At 46.4% G+C, this 23,925-nt stretch overlaps 1 protein-coding gene across 2 annotated transcripts in view; it reads right to left on the bottom strand.

Moving 5' to 3' along the window:
* The window catches only part of LOC145341215 (mannan-binding lectin serine protease 1-like), a 153,438-nt gene that overhangs the window by 112,430 nt on the left and 17,083 nt on the right, over nt 1–23,925 (bottom strand). For both annotated transcript variants that reach the window (XM_080186136.1, XM_080186135.1), the window contains exon 3: nt 16,950–17,127. In XM_080186136.1, coding sequence (XP_080042262.1) covers nt 16,950–17,127 — 178 coding nt within the window. The remainder of the gene's footprint in view (nt 1–16,949; nt 17,128–23,925) is intronic.

Here is a 23,925-nt window from a genome sequence, read left to right as displayed (position 1 = left end):
ACTCCACTGACTAGAAAGACAATTGACCAGTGAAACACCACTAGTCAGCGATATACCACTGACCCTTGAAACCTCCCAACGGAACATTGTTGGCCAACGAAATTGCACTGACCAGCGAAACTGCACTGATCATTATGAAGTGCTTTGAAAGGTTAGTCATGGCACGAATCAATTCCAGCCTCCCAGACTGCTTGGATCCACTACAGTTTGCCTATCGCTGCAACAGGTTGAGAGCAAACGCCATCTCCCTGGTCCTGCACTTAACCCTGGAACACTGAGATAACAAGGAAACCTATGTCACACTCCTATTTATTGACTACAGCTCAGCCTTCAACACCATTATTCACACAAAACTCTTCTCCAAACTCCATTGCCGCGGCACCTCCCTCTGACTGGACCCTGAACTTCCTAACTCACAGACCACAATCAGTAAGGACAGGCAACAACACCTCCTCCACGATCATCCTCAACACCAGTGCCCCAGAAGGCGGTGTTCTCAGCCCCCTACTATTCTCCGTATACAACTATGTGTGACCAAATTCCCCTCCAACTCGGTTTCCAAGTTTGCTGACGACACCATCGTAGTGGGTCGGATCTCAAACAATGACAAGACAGAGTACAGGAATGAGTTAGAGAATCTGGTGAACTGGTGCAGCGACAATAGTCTCTCCCTCAATGTCAAACCTGTTGCAGCAGTAGGCAGACTGTAGTGGATCCAGGCAATCTGGGAGGCCAGAATTGATTTATGTCATGGCTAGCTTATTAAAGTATTTCATAATGGTCAGTACTGTTTCATAGAACATAGAACATTACAGCGCAGAACAGGCCCTTCGGCCCGCGATGTTGCGCCGACCAGTTAAAAAGCAATGACCCTCTAACCTAAACCAATCCCTTTCCATCCATAAACCTATCCACGGATCTCTTAAACGCCCCCAAACTAGACGCATTTACAACTGCAGCAGGCAGGGCATTCCAATCCCTCACCACCCTCTGGGTAAAGAACCTACCCCTGACATCCATCCTACAACTACCACCCCTTAATTTAAAGCTATGCCCCCTCGTGCTAGCTTTCTCCATCCGAGGAAAAAGGCTATCACTGTCCACCCTATCTAAACCTCTAATCATCTTATATGTTTCAATAAGGTCCCCTCTTAGCCGCCTTCTTTCTAACGAAAACAACCTCAAATCCCTCAGTCTCTCCTCATAGGACCTCCCCTCCATACCAGGCAACATCCTGGTAAACCTCCTCTGCACCCTCTCCAAAGCCTCCACATCCTTCCTATAATGTGGGGACCAGAACTGCACACAATACTCCAAGTGCGGCCGCACCAGAGTTGTGTACAGTTGCAACATGACGCTGCGGCTCCTAAATTCAATCCCCCTACCAATAAACGCCAAGACACCGTATGCCTTCCTAACAACCCTATCCACTTGATTCCCAACTTTCAGGGATCTATGTACACATACACCTAGATCCCTCTGTTCATCCACACTATTCAGAGTCCTACCGTTAGCCCTATACTCTACACATCTGTTATTCCTGCCAAAGTGAATTACCTCACACTTTTCCACATTAAACTCCATCCGCCACCTCTCGGCCCAGCTCTGCAACTTGTCCAAGTCCCCCTGTAAACTAAGACACCCTTCCTCACTATCTACCACACCTCCGACTTTGGTGTCATCAGCAAATTTACTAATCCACCCAACTATACCCTCATCCAGATCATTTATAAAAATTACAAACAGCAGTGGCCCCAAAACAGATCCCTGAGGCACACCACTCGTAACTGAACTCCATCACCGGTCATTGACTTCAGGAAGTGTAATGGAGAACATGCCCCTGTCTACACCAATGGGGACAAAGTAGAAAGGGTCGAGAGCTTCAAGTTTTTAGGTGTGCAAATCACCAACAACCTGTTCTGGTCCCCCCCATGCCGATACTGTAAGTAAGAAAGCCCACCAACACTTCTACTTTCTCAGAAGACTAAGGAAATTTGGCATGTCAGCTATTGTTCTCATCAACTTTTACAGATGCCCCATAGAAAGCATTCGTTCTGGTTGTATCACAGCTTGGTATGGCTCCTGCTCTGATCAAGACCGCAAGAAACAATAAAGGATCATCAGCGAAGCCCAGTCCATCACACAAACCAGGCTCCCATCCATTGACTCTGTCTACACTTCCCGCTGCCTCGGTAAAACAGCAGCATAATAAAGGACCCCCTCCATGCACCTCAGACATCCTCTCTTCTACCTTCTTCTGTTGGGAAAAAGATATAAAAGTCTGAGGACACATACCAACCGACTCAAGAACAGCTTCTTCCCTGCTGCCATCAGAACTTTGAATGGACTTTTCTTGCAGTAAGTTGATCTTCCTCTACACCCCAGCTATGGCTAACACTACATTCTGCACTCTCTTGTTTCCTTCTATATGAACAGTATGCTTTGTCTGTGTAGCGCACCAGAAACAATACTTTTCACTGAATGTTAATACATAATTTGGTGACCTAATTGAGGCTTGCAAGATGATCAGAGGATTAGACTGAGTTACGAGGAAAGGTTGGAGAAACTGGGACTTTTCTCCTTGGAAAGATGGAGATTGAGGGGAGACATGATAGAGGTATATAAGATACTGAAGGGAATAGATAGAGTCAATAGTGAGAGGCTGCTCCCTAGACTGCGTACAATTACGAGAGGTCATGATCTAAGGGTAAGGGGGGAGAAGTATAATTTGGATGTGAGAGGAAGGTTCTTCACGCAGAGGGTCGTGGGGGTATGGAACTCGCTACCGAGTAGGGTGGTGGAGGCAGGAACGTTGGACTTGTTTAAGGTTTACTTAGATAGACACATGAGTGAAACAAGGATGGAGGGTTATAATAGGGGGTATTAAATAGGATCAGAGCCTCGGGAGACACCGGAAATGCAGACTTATATGTTAACGTTTTTGTCTTTTTATTCCACAGGTGGAGGTCCACCTCGTTGTCAAATGAGGGGCATGCACACGGTGGGTCGTGCGTGGGCTGCTCTTGGAGGTTCCGGGAGTGGCCTAGTACTTCGTGTCGGTGTGTGTGCTTGATCCTGGACCGGTAGACGGGCGCCGCAACAGCTCGGTGACTAGCACTGCTAGCTGTGCAGATACATGGATTTGGGCCTGTGTCTGTGGGAGTTTGCGCATTCTCCCTGTGGTTGCGTGGGTTTCCTCCGGGCGCTCCGGTTTCCTCCCACACCCCAAAGATGTGCTCTTAGGCTGATTGGTTTACCAAACTGACACTATTCTCCCCTGAATCTGGCTAAGTTAGGGGTTCCACTCGCAGACACGCAGGGCAGGGTAGGTGTAGGGTGATGCGGCGGCGCGGCTCGTTGGGCCGAAGGGCCTGTTTCCCGTGCTGGGTTGTTCTTTGTTCTTTGTAGATAAGGTGGACAGTGAGGGCCTTTTTCCTCGATGGTGATGGCTAACACGAGGGGACATAGCTTTAAATTGAGGGGTGATAAATATAGGACAGATGTCAGAGGTAGGTTCTTTACTCAGAGGGTAGTAAGGGCGTGGAATGCCCTGCCTGCAGCAGTAGTGGACTCGCCAACTTTAAGGGCATTCAAATGGTCAGTGGATAGGCATATGGATAACATTGGAATAGTTTAGGTTAGAGGGTCATTAGATTGGTTCCACTGGTCAGTGCAACATTGAGGGCCGAAGGGCCTGTAATTTCCTGTAATGTTCTATGTTCTATCTGTCAATAATAAATCAAATCGAAGACCAGTGAAGGATCACAGTTCTCTCGCTGTGACCTCACCAGAGTCTACACAATTCCTTGTTTTTGTAACCAGTGCCTCGCCTGATAAAAGCAAGCATCCAATATGCCTTCTCACCACCCTACTAACGTACCCTTCCACTGGACTAGTAAAACTTCACTCACCAATGAAATATCACTGGCCAGCCACAGATCCCCTGCCTCTGGCCATATGGTTCTACCTCTACACTAAGGGAATGATTACAATCTTTCCTTTCCAGTACTCTCACCAGATGACTGACCCCATTCCATCTCTCCAACACTTCCAATGTCTCACAGAAAAAAAACATAGAACAATACAGCACAGTACAGGCCCTTTGGCCCTCGATGTTGCAACGAGCTATGTCCGAAACCAAGATCAAGCTATCCCACTCCCTATCATTCTGGAGTGCTCCATGTGCCTATCCAATTCCCACTTGAAATCTCCTAAAGTGTCCAACTCCACTATCACAGCAGGCAGTCTATTCCACATCCCAACCACTCTCTGAGTAAAGAATCTACCTCGGGCATCCCTCCTATATCTCCCACCATGAACCTGATAGTTATGCCCCCCTAGTAACAGCTACATCCATCTGTGGAAATAGTCTCTGAACGTCCACTCTTTCTAGACCCCTCATCATCTTATAAATCTCTATTAAGTTGCCTCTCATCCTCCTCCGCTCTAAAGAGAAAAGCTTTAGCTCCCTCAACCTTTCCTCATAAGACCTACCCTCCAAACCAGGCAGCATCCTGGTAAATCTCCTCTGCACTCTCTCCAATGCTTCCACATCCTTCTTATAGTGAGGTGACCAGAACTGCACAGAATATTCCAAATGTGGTCTCACCAAGGTCCTGTACACTTGCAGCACAACCCCATGGTTCTTAAACTCAAACCCCTTGTTAATAAACGCTAACACATTATAAGCCTTCTTCACAGCTCTATCCACTTGAGTGGCAACCTTCAGAGATCTGTGGATATGAACCCCAAGATCTCTGTTCCTCCACATTCCTCAGAACCCTGCCGTTGACCCTGTAATCCGCATTCAAATTTGTCCTACCAAAATGAATCACCTTGCACTTATCAGGGTTAAACTCCATCTACCACTTTTTGGCCCAGCTCTGCATCCTATCAATGTCTCTTTGTAGCCTGCAAGAGCCCTCCACCTCATTCACTACTCAACCAGCAAATTTACTGACCCATCATTCAGCCCCCTCCCCCAAGTCATTGACAAAAATCACAAATAGCAGAGGACCCAGCACTGACCCCTGTGGTACACTGCTAGTAAATAGCCTCCAGTCTGAAAATTGTCCATTCACCACCATCCTCCGTCTTCTATGAGACAGCCAGTTACTTATCCAATTGGCCAAATTTCCCTCTATCCCACACCTCCTTACTTTCTTTATGAGCCTACTATGGGAACCTTATCAAATGCCTTACTAAAATCCATGTATACCTCAACAACTGCTCTACCTTCATCTACACACTTAGTTACCTCCTCAAAGAATTCAATCAAATTTGTGAGGCAAGACTTACCCCTTACGAATCGGGGCTGATTATCCTGGATTAAGCTGTATCTTTCCAAATGATCATAAATCCTGTCCCTCAGGACCTTTTCCATTAACTTACCGATCACCGAAGTAAGACTAACTCTATTATAATTACCAGGATCATTCCTATTTCCTTTTTTGAACAGAGGAAGGACTCTCCAGTCCTCTGGCACTATCTCCGAGGACAGTGAGAACCCAAAGATCAAAGTCAAAGGCTCTGCAATCTCATCCCTTGCCTCCCAGAATCCTAGGATATATTCCATCTGGCCCAGCATTCTGACTCTCAGGATTTTCAAAATTGCTCATACATCTTCCCTCAGCACATCTATCTCATCCAGCTATTTTGGGTCTCGGTGTCTGTCTTCAATATCTTTTTCTTCTATCACTGAAGCAAAAGCAGGCCATTCAGCCCTTTGAGCTTGATCCACCATTTATTTTGATCATGGCTGATCATCAAATTCAATATCCTTCCCCCATATCCCTTGATCCCTTTAGCCCCAGGAGCTATACCTAATTCCTTCTTGAAATCATACAACGTTTTGACCTCAACTACTTTCTGTGGGAGTGAATTCCACAAATTCACCACCCTCTGAGTGAAGAAATTTCTCCTCACCTCAGTTCTAAAAGGTTTACCCCTTATCCTCAAACTATGACCCCTAGCTCTGGACTTCCTCACCATTGGAAATATCCTTCCTGCACCTACCCTGTCTAATCCTGGTAGAATTTTATAAGTTCCTATGAAATCTCTTCTCACTCTTCTAAACTCCAGTGAACATAGAACATAGAACACTACAACACAAACAGGCCCGTCGGCCCACGAGTTGTGCTGATCACATCAACACCTACCAATCTATAGACCTATCTATAACCCCCAATCCCATAAAACCCCATATACTCATCCAGAAGTCTTTTAAAAGACCCCAGCGAGTTCGCCTCCACCACCACTGACGGCAGCCGATTCCATTCACTCACCACCCTCTGAGTGAAAAACTTAACCCTAACATCACTTCTGTACTTTCCTCCCCGCACCTTAAATCTGTGTCCTCTCGTAGCGACCATTTCAACCCGGGGAAATAGCCTCTGAGAGTCCACCCTATCTATTCCTCTCAACATTTTATAAACTTCTATCAGGTCGCCTCTCAACCTTCGTCTCTCCAGGGAAAAGAGACCCAGCTCCCTCAACCTAACTTCATAAGGCATGCCTCCCAGTCCAGGCAACATCCTTGCAAATCTCCTCTGTACCCTTTCAATAGCTTCTATGTCTTTCCTATAGTGAGGCGACCAGAACTGCGCACAGTACTCCAAATAAGGTCTGACAAGGGTCTTATAAAGTTGCAGCGTTACCTCCCGACTCCTAAACTCAATCCCTCGATTAATGAAGGCCAGTACACCATACGCCTTCTTGACCACCTCTTCCACCTGCGAGGCCGATTTAAGAGTCCTGTGGACCCGGACCCCAAGATCCTTCTGCTCTTCAACACTACTAAGACTCCTGCCCTTGATAGTGTACTCGTTCATCCCGTTGGTTCTGCCAAAATGGACGACTACGCATTTATCCGCATTGAAGTCCATCTGCCACTTCTCCGCCCAGTCCTGCATCCTATTTATGTCCTGCTGCAACTTTTGACATCCTTCCAGACCATCCACAACACCACCGACCTTCGTGTCATCAGCGAACTTACTTACCCATCCCTCCACTTCCTCATCCAGGTCATTTATGAAAATGATAAACAGCAAGGGTCCTAGAACAGATCCCTGGGGCACTCCACTGGTGACTGACCTCCATTCAGAAAAAGCCCCATCCACAACCACTCTCTGCCTTCTGCAGGCAAGCCAGTTCTAGATCCACAAGGCCAAAGGCCCTTGGATCCCATGCCCTCTCACCTTCTCAAGAAGTCTTGCATGGGGGACCTTATCAAACGCCTTGCTGAAGTCCATGTACACCACGTCCACGGCACTTCCTACGTCAATGTGTTCAGTCACATTATCGAAGAACTCAACTAGGCTCGTAAGGCACGACCTGCCCTTGATAAATCCATGCTGACTATTCCTGATCATGTCAAACCTCTCCAAATGCTCGTAAATCTTGTCCCTCAGAAGCCTCTCCATCAGCTTACCAACCACTGAGGTCAGTAAGCTGATGGAGAGGCTAATCCTAACCGATTTAGTCTCTCCTCATATGACAGACCTGCCATCCCAGGAATCAGCCTGGTAAACCTTCGCTGTACTCCCTCTACAGCAAGGACATCCTTCCTCAGGTAAGGACACCAAAACTGTACACGATACTCCAGGTGTGGCCTCACCAACACCTTACATAATTACAGCAAAACATCGCTATCCCTGTACTCCAATCCTTTCGCTATGAAGGCCAACATACCATTTGTCTTCTTTACTGCCTGCTGTACCTGCACGCTTACTTTCAGTGACTGATGCATAAGGACGACAAGGTCTCTGAGGGTCCGCCTCTCTCAGTTTACACCCATTCAAATAATAATGTCTTCCTATCATTGCGCCCAAAGTGGATAACCTCACATTTATCCACATTATGCTGCATCTGCTATGCAGATACCCACTCACTCAGCCTGTCCAAATCACACTGAAGCATCTTTGCATCCTCCTCACAGCTCACCTTCCCACACAACTTTGTTTTATCTCCAAACTTGCAGATGATACATTCAGGTCCCTCTTTCAAATCATTAATATATAACATGAACAGTTGGGGTTCTAGCACAGATCCCTGCAAAATCCCACCAGTCACTGACTGCCAGTCAGAAAAAGATCCATTTATGCCAACTCTTTGTTTCCTATCTGTTAACCAGCTTTCTATCCATCTCAAGGTACTACCTGCAATCCCATATGCTTTAACTTTACATAGTGGTCTGTTATGTGAGGTGTGGATGAAAGCCTTCCGAAAGTCTAAATAAACCACATCCATTGGTTCTCCTTGGTCAACTTTAGAGGCAGCACAGTGGTTTGCAATGCTCCCTCACAGCGCTAGAAACTGGGTTTGATTCCCAGCTTGGATCATTGTCTGTGCTAAGTTTGCACGTTCTCCCTGTATGCGTGGCTTTCCTTTGGGTACTCCGGTTTCCTCCCATAGTCAAAAAATGTGCAAGTTAAGTGGATTGGCCATGCTAAATTGACTGTTAGTATCAGGGGACTAGCTAGACTAAATTCCTGGGGTTATGGGGATAAGACCTGGGTGGGATTGTAGTCGTTGCAGACTCAATGAGTCGAATGGCCTCCTCCTGCACTGTAGGATTCTATGATTCTGACTCTACTGGTTACATCCTCAAAGAATTCCAATAGATTTGTCAAGCATGATTTCCCTTTTGTAAATCCGTGCTGACTTTGTCTGATTATCCCACTGCCTTCCAAATGCTGAGTTATGAAATCCTTGATAATAGATTCTTGCAACTTCCCCAGTACCGACGTTAGACTCGCTGGTCTACAGTTCCCTATTTTCTCTCCACCTCCCTTTGTGAATAGTGGGCTTACATTAGCCATCCTCTAATCTATAAGAACCAGTCCAGGATCCAAATAATTTTGGACAATAACCACCTACTATTTCCATGGTCACTTCCTCAAGTAATCTGGGATGAAGATTATCAGGACCTGGAGATTTAGCCACCTTCAATCCCATCAATTTCCCCAAAACCATTTCCCTACTAATGCTGATTTCCTTCAGCTCCTCACTAAAACTTGTTTTTCTCTGCACGTCTAGCACATGATTCATGTCTTCCTTTCTGAAGGCTGAAGCAAAGTACAAATTTAATTCATCAGCCATTTCTTTGTTCCCATTTCTGACTGTAAGATGCCTATATCCAAGGGTGCGGTCACTGAGTCTACATGGGTAGAACTAAGAAATAAGAAGGGGGAAATCACTTTGACAGGGTTGTACTATAGGCCCCCAAATAGTCAGTGGGAAATTGAGGAGCAAATACGTAAGGAGATTACAGATAGCTCCAAGAAAAATAAGGTGGTAATAGTAGGAGATTTTAATTTTCCCAACATTGACTGGGACAGCCATAGTATTAGAGGGTTGGATGGAGAGAAATTTGTTGAGTGTATTCAGAAGGAATTTGTCATTCAGTGTGTGGATGATCCAACTAGAGAGGGGCAAAACTCTTGGGAAATAAGGAAGGGCAGATGACAGAAGTGTTAGTGACAGATCACTTTGGGACCAGGGACCATAATTCTGTTAGTTTTAAGATAACTATGGAGAATGAGAGGTCTAGCTCAAAAGTTAAAATTCTAAATTGGGGCAAGGCCAATTTTGATGGTATCAGGCAGGAACTTTCAAAAGTTAATTGGGGGAGTCTGGGAAGGAAAAGGGATGTCTGGTAAGTGGCACACTTTCAAAAATGTGTTAACCAGGGCTTAGGGTAAACACATTCCTCTTAGTGAAGGGAAAGGCTGGCAGAGGTCAGGAACCCTGGATGACTAGGGATACTGAGGCCCTGGTCAAGAAGAAGAAAGAGGCACATGACATGCATAGATAGCTGGTATCAAGTGAATCTCTTGAAGAGTATAGGGGGTGTAGGAGTAGAGTTAGAAGAGAAATCAGGAGGGCAAAAAGGGGACACAAGATTGTTTTGGCAGATAAGGCAAAGGAGAATCCAAAGAGCTTCTACAAAAATATAAAAGGCAAAAGAGTAACAAGGGAGAAAGTAGGGCCTGTTAAGGATCAACAAGGTCATCTGTGTGTGGATCCACAAGAGATGGGTGAGATCCTCAATGAATATTTCTCATCAGTATTTACTGTTGAGAAAAGTATGAATGTTAGGGAACTTGGGGAATTAAATAGTGATGTCTTGAGGAGTGTGCATATTACAGAGAAGGTGGTGCTGGAAGTCTTAAAGCGCATCAAAGTAGATAAATCCCCGGAACCTGACGACGTGTATCCCAGGACAGGCTAGGGAGGAAATTGCAGGTCCCCTAACTGAGATATTTGAATCATTGATAGTCACGGGTGAGGTGCCTGAAGATTGGAGAGTGGCAAATGTTGTGCCTTTGTTTAAAAAAGGGCTGCAGGGAAAAGCCTGGGAACTACAGGCCAGTGAGCTTCACATCTGTGTTGGAAGGTATTTTGAGAGATAGGATCTACAGGCATTTAGAGACACAAGGACTGATTAAGGACACTTTGAGAGTGACAAATCATGTCTCACAAATTTAATTGAGTTTTTTGAAGGGGACACCAAGAAGGATGACAGCAGTGCAGTTGATGTTGTCTACATGGACTTTAGCAAGGCCTTTGACAAGGTACCACATGGTAGGTTGTTGCATAAAGTTGAATTTCACGGGATCCAGGGTGAGGTATCTACCTGGCTTCTTCACAGAAGCCAGAGGGCGGTTGTAGAGAGTTGTTTTTCAAACTGGAGGCCTGTGAGCAGCCTCAGGTGTGCCTCAGGGATCAGTGCTGGGTCCACTGTTATTTGTCATTTATATTAATGATTTGGATGAGAAAAGAGGGAGCATGGTTAGTAAGTTTGCAGATGACACCACGATTGGTGACATGGTGGGGTGAGGAAAGTTATTTCCAATTGCAGTGGGATCTTGATCAATTGGGCCAGTGGGCTGAAGAATAGCAGATGGAATCTAATTTAGACAAATGTGAGGTGATGCATTTTGGTAGGTTGAAACAGGGCAGGACTTACTCAGTTAATGGTAGAGTGTTGGGAAGAGTTACAGAACAAAGAGATCTCGGGGAACATGTTCATAACTCCTTGAAAGTGGAGTGACAGGTGGACAGAGTGGCTAAGAAGGCATTCGGCATGCTTGGTTTCATCGGTCAGGACACTGAATACAGGAGTTGAGACGTTTTGTTGAAGTTGTACAAGACATTGGTAAGGCCACACTTGGAATACTGTGTGCAATTCTGGTCACCCTATTTTACAAAGGATATTATTAAACTAGAAAGCTGCAGAAAAGATTTACTCGGATGCCACTGGGACTTGATGGATTGAGTTATGAGAAGAGACTGAATACACTGGGACTTTTTTCTTTGGAGTATAGGAGCATGAGAGGTGACCTTACAGAGGTCTATAAAATAACGAGGGGCATAGACAAGGTAAATAGTCAATACCTTTTTCCAAAGGTAGGGGAGTCTAAAACTAGAGGGCATAGGTTTAAGGTGAGAGGGGAGAGGCAATGTTTTCACAGAGAAGATGGTGAGTGTCTGGAACAAGCTGTCAGAGGTAGTAGAGTATGCAGGTACAATTTCATCTTTTGAATAGCATTTAGATAGTTACGTGGGTACGATGCGTATAGAGGGATATGGGCCAAATGCGGGCAATTGGGATTAGCTTAGGGATTTAAAAAAAAAAGTAAGGGCGGCATGGACCAGTTGGGTGAAAGGGCCGGTTTCCATGCTGTAAACCACTATGACTCTATTCATTTTTGTCAATCTTTTTCTCTTTACACACCAATTCACTCAATTTCTGTCGCTTAATAATGTCTCATTCTTTGCGGTCTCCTGCTCCAAATCAGCGATCTTGTTCTCCGGGCCCGTTCACATCTCTCCTCTCCCTGTGGGATAAAGCGGGATTGCACCCAGTCCTTGCCAGCCTGGCCCCCTGACACTGCGTAAGGAACAAAGTGGCACTGCCCACCACGGCTGCCAATTGGGGGTCAGATAGGGGGGAGGCATTAAGGCTGGCCCAGACACCATCCCGGGAGGCCATTGATCTTGGGGGGGGTGTCAGAGGGTCGGGGGTCTGGCAAACGTAATCACTGTATTAGTGGTCAGTGTTTGGGAGACCGGCAGTGCAGGGCTACTGGGCAAAGCTCCCATCTCTGCTGTGACAAACCAGCATATGTGCAGCTGCCTGCTTAGCACTATGCTGCCCTACCCAAGATCTTTCACATAATTCACGCTAGCACTCTCCGTGATGCACAGAGTGTGAGAGATTCATTCTGAAAAGCACAGCAGCATTCACTCCACTTTTTACACAAATTCAGCATGAATATTTTGAGGAGAATCCCTGCTGAACCGACTGAACACAGGATCACTGTGTGTCAAACAACAGAGGCAGTAAGTAATAGACAGAGCTAAGTGATCCCAAAACCAATGGATCTGATCTAAACTCTGCAGTCCTGTCACATCCAGCTGTGAATGGTGGTGGACAATTAAACAACTCACTGGAGGAGGCTCCACAAATATCCCCATCCTCAATGATGGAGGAGCCCAGCACATCAGTGTGAAAGATAAGGCTGAAACATTCGCAGCAATCTTCAGCTGGAAGTGCCGAGTGGATGATCCATCTCAGCCTCCTCCAGTGGTCCCCAGTATGATGTGGAGATGCTGGCGTTGGACTCGGGTAAACACAGTAAGAAGTCTCACAACACCAGGTTAAAATCCAACCTGTTTATTTGATTGTAAACCCACAAGCTTTCGGGGTTTGCCCCTTCGTCAGGTGAGTGGAGAGTTCTGGTCTCAAACAGAGCATATAAAAGGCAACATCCCAGATATCAGTCTCCAGACAATTCCATTCACTCCCTGTGATATTAAGAAACAGTTGAAGGCACTGGATGCTGCAAAGGGAATGGGTCCTGATAACATTCCAGCAATAGTACTGAAGACTTGTGCTCCAGAACTTAGAATCATAGAATCTTACACAGAAGGCCATGCAGCTCTTCGAGTCTGCACTGACTGCAACCCCACCCAGGCCCAATCCCCACTATCCCATACATTTACCCTCGCTAGTCCTTCTGACACTAAGGAGCAATTTAGCATGGCCAATCCACCTAACACACATCTTTGCACTGTGGGAGGAAACTGGAGCATCTGGAGGAAATCCACGCAGACACAGGAAGAATGTGCAAACTCCACACAGATAGTGACCCAAGGCTGAGAATCAAACCGGGGTCCCTGCTGCTGTGAGGGTAGCAGTGCTAACCACTGTGCCACCATGCCGCGCCCTCAGCCAATCTGTTCCAGTACAGCTACGACACTGGCATCTACCTGGCAATGTGGAAAATTGCTCAGGTATGTCCTGTACACAAGAAATAGGACAATTATTGTCCCAACAGTCTATTCTCGATCATCGATAAAGCAGTGGAAGGGTCATCAACAGCGCTATCAAGTGGCAGTTTTGCAACAATAATCTCAGTTTGGGTTCCGTCAGGATCACCCAGCTCCTGACCTCATCACAATCTTGGTTCAGATGAGGTGAGAGTGACAGCCCTTGGCAGCATTTGACTGAAAGTCGCATCAAGCACCCGCAACAAAACTGGAGGCAATGGGAATCTGGGAAAACCGTCTGCTGGTTGGAGTTAACACCTTGCACAAAGGAAGAAGGTTGAGGTGATTGGAGGTCAATCATCTCAGCTCCAGGACATCAGGGTAGTGTCCAACCCAACCATTTCCAGCTGCTTCATCAATTATGTCTTTGGAGCTTTTGAATAGCATCAAGATAGATAAGTCTCCGGGATCGGAAGGGATGTCCTCCAGGTCACTGTGGGAGGTGAGAGAAGAGGTTGCAGAGCCCCTGGCGATGATCTTTGCGTCATCGATGGAGATGGGAGAGGTTCCAGAGGATTGCGGGTGTGGTTCCGATATTCAAGAAAGGGAACAGGGATAGCCCAGGAAATTATCGACCGGTGAGTCTAACCTCGGTGGTTGGTAAGTTGATGGAGAAGATCCTGAGGGACAGGATTTATGAAAATTTAGAGAAGTATAGTATGATCAAAAGTAGTCAGCACGGCTTTGTCAAAGGCAGATCGTGCCTTACGAGCCTGGTTGAGTTCTTTGAAGATGTGATTAAACACATTGATGAAGGAAGAGCGGTAGATGTGGTTTTTATGAACTTCAGCAAGGCATTTGATAAGGTCCCCCATGCAAGGCTTATTGAGAAAGTCAGGGGGCATGGTATCCAAGGGGACGTTGCTTTGTGGATCCAGAACTGGCTTGCCTGCAGAAGGCAGAGAGTAGTTATAAATGAGTCTTTTTCTGCATGGAGTTCGGTTACCAGTGGAGTGCCCCAGGGATCTGTTCTGGGACCCTTGGTGTTTGTAATTTTTATAAATGACCTGGCTGAGGAAGTGGAGGGATGGGTTGGTAAGTTTGCCAATGACACAAAGGTTGGAGGTGTTGAGGATAGTTTGGAGGGATGTTAGAAGTTGCAGCGTGACATAGATAGGATGCAAGACTGGGCGGAGAAGTGGCAGATGGACTTCAATGTGGATAAATGTGTAGTGGTCCATTTTGGCAGGTCCAATGGGATGAAGGAGTACAATATCAAGGCTAAGACTCTTAGCAGTGTGGAAGATCAGAAGGATCTTAGGGTCTGGGTTCATAGGACTCTCAAATCGGCTTCGCAGGTAGAGAATGTGGTTAAGAAGGCGTATGGTGTACGATCGAGGGATTGAGTCTAGGAGTCAGGAGATAATGCTGCAGCTTTATAAGACCCTGGTCAGACCCCACTTGGAGTACTGTGTGCAGTTCTGCTTGCCTCATTACAGGAAGGATGTGGAAGCCATTGAAAGGGTGCAGAGGAGATTTACAAGGATGTTGCCTGGATTGGGTGGCATGCCTTATGAGGATAGGTTGAGGGAGCTCGGTCTTTTCTCCTCGGAGAGACAAAGGATGAGGGGTGACCTGATAGAGGTTTATAAGATGTTGAGAGGTATTGATCGAGTGGATTCTCAGAGGCTTTTTCCCAGGGCTGAAATGGCTGCCACAAGAGGACACAGGTTTAAGGTGCTGGGGAGTAGGTACAGAGGAGATGTCAGAGGTAAGTTTTTCACTGAGGGTGGTGGGTGAGTGGAATCGGCTGCCGGCGGTGGTGGTAGAGGTGAACTTGCTGGGGTCTTTTAAGAGACTTCTGGATGAGTACATGGGACTTAATAAGATTGAGGGTTATAGGTAAGCCTAGTAGGTAGGGATATGATCGGCGCAACTTGTGGGCCAAAGGGCCTGTTTGTGCTGTAGTTTTTCTATGTTCTATGATTCTATGAATGACCTTCCTTCCACCATAATATCAGAAGTGGAGATGTTTGTTGACGATTGCTCAGTGTTCAGCATCACTCGCGTCTCCTCAGATACTGAAGCAGCCCGTGTCCAAATGCAGCAAGACCTGGACAATATCTAGGCTTGGGCTGATAAGTGGAACATTCACAACACACAAGTCCCAGGCAATGACCATCTCCAGTAAGACAGAATCTAACTATCTCCCCTAAACCTTCAATGTCATTACTATCACTGAATCCCCCACTGTCAACATCCTGAGGGCTACTGTCAACCAGAGACTGAACTAGACTAGCCATATAAATACTGTGGCTACAAGGTCAAAGTCCATGACTCCTGCGCAGGAGGAGTCACCACCTGAATCCCCAAAGCCTGTCCACCAATCTCAAGGCTCAAGTCATGAGTGTGATGGAATACTCTCCCATTGCCTGGATGGTGTAGCTCCAACAACCCTCAAGAAGCCAAACACTACCCAGACAAAGCAGCCCTACTTGATTGGCACCCCATCCACAAACATTCACTCCCTCCAGCACCCATACACAGTGGCAGCCATGTGAACTATCTGTAAGATTCACTGCACGAACTCACCACGGCTCCTTCAACAGCACTTTCCAAACCCATGACCTCTACCATTTAAATGGACAAGAGCAGCAGATAGCTGGGGATACCCCTACTCTGAGATTCCCTTCCAACCCACTCACCATCCATTCTTCACTATCGTTGAGTCAAAATCCTGGAATTCCCTCCCTAACAGCACTGTGGGTATATCTACACCTTGGGGACTGCAGCGTTTCAAAAAGGCAGCTCAGCACCACCACCCTCTAGAAGGCAATTAGGGATGTGCAACGAATGCTGGCCTAGCCAGCGACACCCATGTCCCGTGAAAGAATAAAATAAATTCAATTTCAGGCGATCTTCTCAAATGAGGCGAGATGTCGTTCAACTCCAACCTCGATGAATTTAGAAACGAAAGATTTTCAGTTAAGTCAAATTCCTCATAGGAATCAAAGTCACAATTCTAATCACCATCTCTGCTTGCCATTATCTTCTGTGTCACTGTTTAGCTTCTCTCTCTCTCTCCCTCAATTGCTAACTTCTCTCTTTCAAGTTCAAGACCAAGCTTCCGCATTTCTTTCTTTTAATCCATCCTTTTCATAGAATCCCTACAGTACAGAAGGAAGCCATTTGGCCCATTGAGCCTATGTCAATCACAATCCCACCTTGGACCTACTCCCACACATTTACCCTGTTAGTCCCCCTGACAATTTAGGGGCAATTTAGCATGGTTAATCCATCTAACCCGCAGATATTTGGACTGTGAGAGAAAACCAGAAACTCGGAGGAAACCCACACAGACATGGGGAAAATGTGCAAACTCCACACAGACAGTGACCCAAGCCAGGAATTGAACCCAGGTCTCTGGCACTGAGAGGCAGCAGTGCTAACCACTGTACCACCATTCTCCTTTCTCTCCAATTCAAGTTTCCCCATTCCTTTCTTTTTTCCTTTCTTCCCATGGCCATCGCCTCATGGATTTAATCAGGTCCCCATCCCCAACCCTCCTGCCTGCTTAAATGCCTCCAGCACGACCAACTTGCCACGGTGGAGGACAGCAGATTCAACACACTATTTGGTTCAGTCTGCACAGACTTCAGAATCCAGCCACTCACCGACAGCAGAATAATGAGCCTCGAAGCCGGTGAAACGCTCCTCATTGGAAAAGTCAGTCTTGAATGTGACAGCCATGGTATTGCCGTTAGTCAGGACAAACTCTCGGCCTGGGATTTGCTCAGTATCAGTGCTCTCTCTGCCACAGAACGTTTCCATCAAATCTTCATCAGACACAACCTAGAATCAAAAGGCAGATTTTACCACCCTGCTTGAGGAATAGCAAGATCCCATTGTTTCTCCTCAGGTTTTGACCACTCAAGCATCTTTTTTCATCCAACAACAATGGCATCTCCTTGCTTTCAGGATACAATATCCTGGGTCACTCTGCCACAATCCACTCTGCCCAGGTGAAATATCTGCTGTTCCTTTCCCCTCACTGTCTGAATGAACACTACCCAATTCTGGAGTCTGGATTACGTCAAACGCACTCAGTAGAACCGTGACAGAGAGGGAGAAAAAGCAAGTCACAAGCAGCGTCTTGGTTAGAAAGCTAGTACCTTACCAGGTGAATTGCTATCGAGTAACCTGTGATAAAGTGAGGGTATCTTTGGCAATGTTACAAGGACCACTTTTGGATTGACCCATATTGCTGCCCCTTTCTGCTGATGCTTTTGTTCAAATATTTACATTGAACTCCAGGCTAATCCATGTTGCTGACTGGTTCCTCAGACCTTTCCACACACAACATGATCTTCATTCAGCTCAATGTGCGTGAGAGAGTGGGGGTTGGCAGGGTCAAAAAAACCTCAGAGCCCCTAGATTTGAGAGTGAGAAGCAATTAGATCTGTTCAGAATCCAGAGCTTCCAGCTAGAAGCTGACACCACATTGTCCTCAGCAAACCAGCTAGAATAAGGTCAAATGTGATGACTTCCAGTCATCATCAATGTCCAGCACACCTTATCCTGGAAAACAGGTGAAGAGTGACCACTCGGTGCCCAGCTGCAGGGCACCATCACAATAATCCCCCAGTGAACATAAGAACATAAGAAATAGGAGCAGGAGTAAGCCATCTGGCCCTTCGAGCCTGCCCCGCCATTCAATAAGATCATGGCTGATCTGTCGTGGCTCAGTTCCACATTCCCGCCCTCTCCCCATAACCCTTAATCCCCTCGCTTATCAAAAACCCATCAACCCGCTTCTTAAAAATATTTAGCAAGGCAGCCTCCACCACTTCAACGGGCAGAGAATTCCAGAGATTCACCACCCTTTGAGTGAAGAAGTTCCTCCTCAACTCCGTTCTAAACCGCCCCCCCCTTTATCTTGAGGCTGTGCCCCCTAGTCCTACTATCCTTTCTGAGCTGATGTAATATTTGGAGATGTAACCAGTAGAATTGACAAGGGGGAGCCAGTCGATGTGGTATATTTGGACTTTCAGAAAATGTTTGACAAAGTCCCGCACAAGAGACAATCGAGCAAGATTAAAGCACATGGGATTGAGGGAAGTGTATTGAGATGGATAGAAAACTGGCTGGCAGAGAGGAAACAAAGAGTAGGAATTAATAGGTGCTTTTCTAATTGGCAGGCAGTAACTAGTGGGGTGTCACAGGGATCAGTGCTGAGACCCCAGCTATTCACAATATAGATTAATGATTTGGATGAGGGAACAAAATGCAACATCTCAAAGTTTGCAGATGACACCGAGTTGGGTGAGAGGGAGAACTGTGACGAGAATGCAGAGATCCTTCAGAATGATCTAGACAGGTTGGGTGAGTGGGCAAATCAATGGCAGATGCAATATAATTTGGATAAATGTGAGGTTATTCACTTTGGAAGCAAAAACAAGAAGGCAGATTACGACCTGAATGGCTGTAAATTGGGAGAGGGGAGTGTACAGAGGGACCTGGATGTCCTTGTGCACCAGTCACTGAAGGTAAGCGTGCAGGTGCAGCAGGCGGTAAAGAAGGCAAATGGTATGTCGGCCTTCATTGCGAGAGGTTTCGAGTACAGGAGCAGGGATGTGTTGTTGCAATTATACAGGCTTTTAGACTAGATGGGGTTGAAGTACATGAGGAGGAGATGATAGTGATAGCCTTTTTCCGATAGTGATAGCCTTTTTCCTCGGATGGAGAAAGCTAGCACGAGGGGGCATGGCTTTAAATTAAGGGGGGGTAGCTACAGGACGGATGTCAGGGGTAGGTTCTTTACCCAGCGGGTGGTGAGGGATTGGAATGCCCTGCCTGCTGCAGTTGTAAATGCGTCTAGTTTGGGGGCGTTTAAGAGATCTCTGGATAGGTTTATGGACGAAAAGGGATTGGTATAGGCTAGTGGGTCATTGTTTTTGTAACTGGTCGGCGCAACATCGTGGGCCAAAGGGCCTGTTCTGCGCTGTAATGTTCTATGTTCTACGTTAGCAATTCTAGAAAGTATGAAAACAGATAGGTCCCCTGGGCCAGATGGGATTTATTCCAGGATTCTCTGGGAGGCTAGGCAGGAGATTGCAGAGCCTTTGGCTTTGATCCTGATGTCATCAATGGCTGCAGGTATAGTACCGGAAGACTGGAGGATAGCAAATGTTGTCCCCTTGTTCAAGAAGGGGAGTAGAGACCATCCTGGAAATTATAGACCGGTGAGCCTTACTTCTGTTCTGGGCAAAGTTTTGGAAAGAATTATAAGAGATAGGAATTATAATCACCGAGAGAGAAATAGTTTGATTAGGGATAGTCAACACCGTTTTATGAAGGGTAGGTCGTGCCTCACAAACCTTGAGTTCTTTGAGAAGGTGACCAAAGAGATGGAAAAGGGTAAAGCAGTTGACGTGTTGTATATGGATTTTAGCAAAGCGTTTGATAAGGTTCCCTATGGTAGGCTACTGCAGAAAATACAGAAGCATGGGATTGAGGGTGATTTAGCAGTTTGGATCAGGCATTGGCTAGCTGATAAAAGACAGAGGGTGGTGGTTGATGGGAAATATTCAACCTGGAGTTCAGTTACAAGGGGTGTACCGCAGGGATCTGTTTTGGGGCCACTGCTGTTTGTCATTTTTATAAATGACCTAGATGAGGGTGTAGAAGGATGGGTTAGTAAATTTGCTGATGACACTAAAGTCAGAAGAGTTGTAGACAGTGAGGATGGATGTTACAGTTTGCAGAGGGACATAGATAAGCTGCAGAGCTGGGCTGAGAGGTGGCAAATGGAATTTAATGCAGAAAAGCATGATGTGATTCACTTTGGAAGGAGTAACAGGATTACAGAGTATTGGGCTAATGGAAGGACTCTTGGTAGTGTCGACGAGCAGAGAGATCTCGGGGTACGTATGCATAGATCCCTGAAAGTTGGCACCCAGGTTGATAAGGTTGTTAAGAAGGCGTACGTTGTGTTAGCTTTTATTGACAGAGGGATTGAATTTCGGAGCCATACGATCATGTTGCAACTGTACAAAACTCTGGTGCGGCCGCACTTAGAGTATTGCGTACAGTTCTGGTCGCCGCATTATAAGAAGGATGTGGAAGCATTGGAAAGGGTGCAGAGGAGGTTTACCAGGATGTTGCCTGGTATGGTGAAAAGGTCTTATGAGGAAAGGCTGAGGGACTTGAGGTTGTTTTCATTAGAGAGAAGGTGAAGAGGTGACTTGATTGAGGCATACAAGAACATAAGAAATAGGAGCAGGAGTAGGCCATTTAGCCCTTCGAGCCTGCCCCGCCATTCAATAAGATCATGGCTGATCTGAAGTGGATCAGTTCCACTTTCCCGCTTTCTCCCCATAACCCTTAATTCCCTTGTCTGTTAAAAACCTGTCTACCCGTGACTTAAGTATATTTAGTGAGGTAGCCTCCACCACTTCAACAGGCAGAGATTCACCACCCTTTGAGTGAAGAAGTTCCTCCTCAACTCCAATCTAAACTGTCCCCCCCTCCCCTTATCTTGAGGCTGTGCCCTCTAGTCCTGCTATCCTTTCTGAGCAGGAAGAATCTCTCTACCCCTACTCTATCCATCCCTTTCATTATCTTATACGTCTCTATAAGATCCCCCCCTCATCCTCCTAAACTCCAACGAGTACAGACCCAGTCTATTTAGTCTCTCTTCATAGTCCAATGCCCTCATCTCCGGTATCAGCCTAGTGAACCTCCTCTGCACTCCCTCCAAGGCCAATATGTACACAACTCTGGTGCGGCCGCACTTGGAGTATTGTGTGCAGTTCTGGTCCCCACATTATAGGAAGGATGTGGAGGCTTTGGAGAGGGTGCAGAGGAGGTTTACCAGGATGTTGCCTGGTATGGAGGGGAGGTCCTATGAGGAGAGACTGAGGGACTTGGGGTTGTTTTCGTTAGAAAGAAGGCGGCTAAGAGGGGATCTTATTGAAACATATAAGATGATTAGAGGTTTAGATAGGGTGGATAGAGATAGCCTTTTTCCTAGGATGGAGAAAGCTAGCACGAGGGGTCATGGCTTTAAATTAAGGGGGGGTAGTTATAGGACGGATGTCAGGGGTAGGTTCTTTACCCAGAGGGTGGTGAGGGATTGGAATGCCCTGCCTGCTGCAGTTGTAAATGCGCCTAGTTTGGGGGCGTTTAAGAGATCCGTGGATAGGTTTATGGATGGAAAGGGATTGGTTTAGGTTTGAGGGTCATTGCTTTTTAACTGGTCGGCGCAACATCGTGGGCTGAAGGGCCTGTTCTGCGCTGTAATGTTCTATGTTCTAATATATCCCTGCACAAATGCGGCGACCAAAACTGCACACAGCACTCCAGCTGCAGCCTCACCAGTACCCTGTACAGTTGCAGCAAGACCTCCCTGCTTTTATATTCTATCCCCCTCGCTATAAAGGCCAACATTCCATTCACCTTCTTGATCACCTGCTGCACCTGCGGACTGGGTTTTTGCGACTCGTGCACAAGGACCCCCAGGTCCCTTTGCACCGTAGCATTCTGCAGCTTTTTGCCTTTTAAATAGTAATCCTTCCGACTATTATTTCTGCTGAAGTGGATAACCTCACACTTGCTAACATTATACTCCATCTGCCAGGTCCTCGCCCACTCGCTCTGCCTATCCAGATCCCTCTGCAGACTTTCCACACACTCCACGCAATTTGCTTTTCCACTCATTTTCGTGTCACCAGCAAATTTTGTCACCCTACACTCAGCCCCCTCCTCCAGATCATCTATATAAATGGTAAACAGTTGAGGCCCCAGCACCAATCCCTGCGGCACTCCACTAGTCACCAACCACCAATCAGAATAGCACCCATTGATACCAACTCTCTGCTTCCTATTAGACAGCCAATCCTCTATCCACGCTAACACCTTACCCCCAACTCCGTGCACCCTAATCTTCTCTAGCAACCTTTTATGAGGCACCTTATCAAACGCCTTTTGAAAATCTAAAAACACCACATCCACCGGTTCCCCTCTGTCTACCGCTGATGATCAGAGGATTAGATAGGGTGGACAGTTAGAGCCTTTTTCCTCAGATGGTGATGGCTAACATGAGGTGGCATAGCTTTAAATTGATATATAGGAGAGATGTTAGAAGTATGTTCTTTACTCAGAGAGTAGTAAGGGCGTGGAACGCCCTGCCTGCAACAGTTGTGGACTTGCCAACATTAAGGGCATTTAAATGGTCATTGGATAAACATATGGATGATATTGGAATAGTGTAGGTTAGGCGGGCTTTAGACTGGTTTCACAAGTCTGTGCAACATCAAGGGCCGAAGGGCCTGTACTGCACTGCAATGTTCTATGTACACTGTCCCCATCAAACACTCCCAGGACAGGTACAGCACGGGGTTAGATACAGAGTAAAGCTCCCTCTACACTGTCCCCATCAAACACTCCCAGGACAGGTACAGCACGGGGTTAGATACAGAGTAAAGCTCCCTCTGCACTGTCCCCATCAAACACTCCCAGGACAGCTACAGCACGGGGTTAGATACAGAGTAAAGCTCCCTCTACACTGTCCCCATCAAACACTCCCAGGACAGGTACAGCACGGGGTTAGATACAGAGTAAAGCTCCCTCTATGCTGTCCCCACAGATTTTCTAGTTGTATTTCGAGACAGCTGCTAGGAGATGTGCCACTGAGTTGCAGTCTTCACTCCAGCTGTTGATCTGATCGTTGAAAGTCTGGGAACGGAAATGTGTTTCACAAGTTCGCTGCAACATAAACAAATCTTATTGGAGCTGCCAACATTTACTGCAGCAAAAGACTCAGTGGAGACTTGCATTTTGAACTTTCTAGTAAATCAATCCTGGCTCTTGGCTCTTAAGAGAGAGATCAAAGAGGAAGATTTTCAGATCAGCACTCCATAATTAAGACATCATTTTCAAGCTGTAACTGTCCTGGGAATGTTAGATGGGAACATTGTAGAGGGAGCTTTACTCTGTGTCTAACCCCGTGCTGTACCTGTCCTGGGAGTGTTTGATGGGGGACAGTGTAGAGGAAGCTTTACTCTGTGTCTAACCCCGTGCTGTACCTGTCCTGGGAGTGTTTGATGGGGGACAGTGTAGAGGAAGCTTTACTCTGTATCTAACCCCGTGCTGTACCTGTCCTGGGAGTGTTTGATCAGGGATAGTGTAGAGGGAGCTTCCACGATACTCCCTAAAATCCTACCATTCACCATGAAAGTCCTAGCTTGATTTGATTTTCCAAAATGCAACCACCTCACTCTTATCATTTCCCTAGTTGATCAGGATCCTGCTGCAATTTTTGATAACCTTCCTCACTGTCTACAATACCACCTATTTTAGTTTCATCTGCAAACTTACTGATCATGCTTTGTTCATTCTCATCCAAATCATTGATATAGATAAGAAATAGTAATGGGCCCAGCACTGACCCCTGAGGCACACCACTCGTCACATTCCGACAAGCATCCTTCCACCATTATCCTCTGCGTCCTATCATCAAGCCAATTGTATATCCAGTCTGCCAGCTCGCCCTGGATTCCATGTGATCTAACCTTCCAGAGCAGCCTACTATGTGGAACTTTATCAAACCTGTATTGAAAAATACAAGTGTATTAATTACTTCAATGATAT

Source organism: Carcharhinus amblyrhynchos, chromosome 3, assembly GCF_965287045.1.
Source record: "Carcharhinus amblyrhynchos chromosome 3, sCarAmb.v2.hapA, whole genome shotgun sequence".
In the NCBI taxonomy this organism is placed as follows: domain Eukaryota; kingdom Metazoa; phylum Chordata; class Chondrichthyes; order Carcharhiniformes; family Carcharhinidae; genus Carcharhinus; species Carcharhinus amblyrhynchos.
This window is presented reverse-complemented; position numbering and strand designations above follow the sequence as displayed.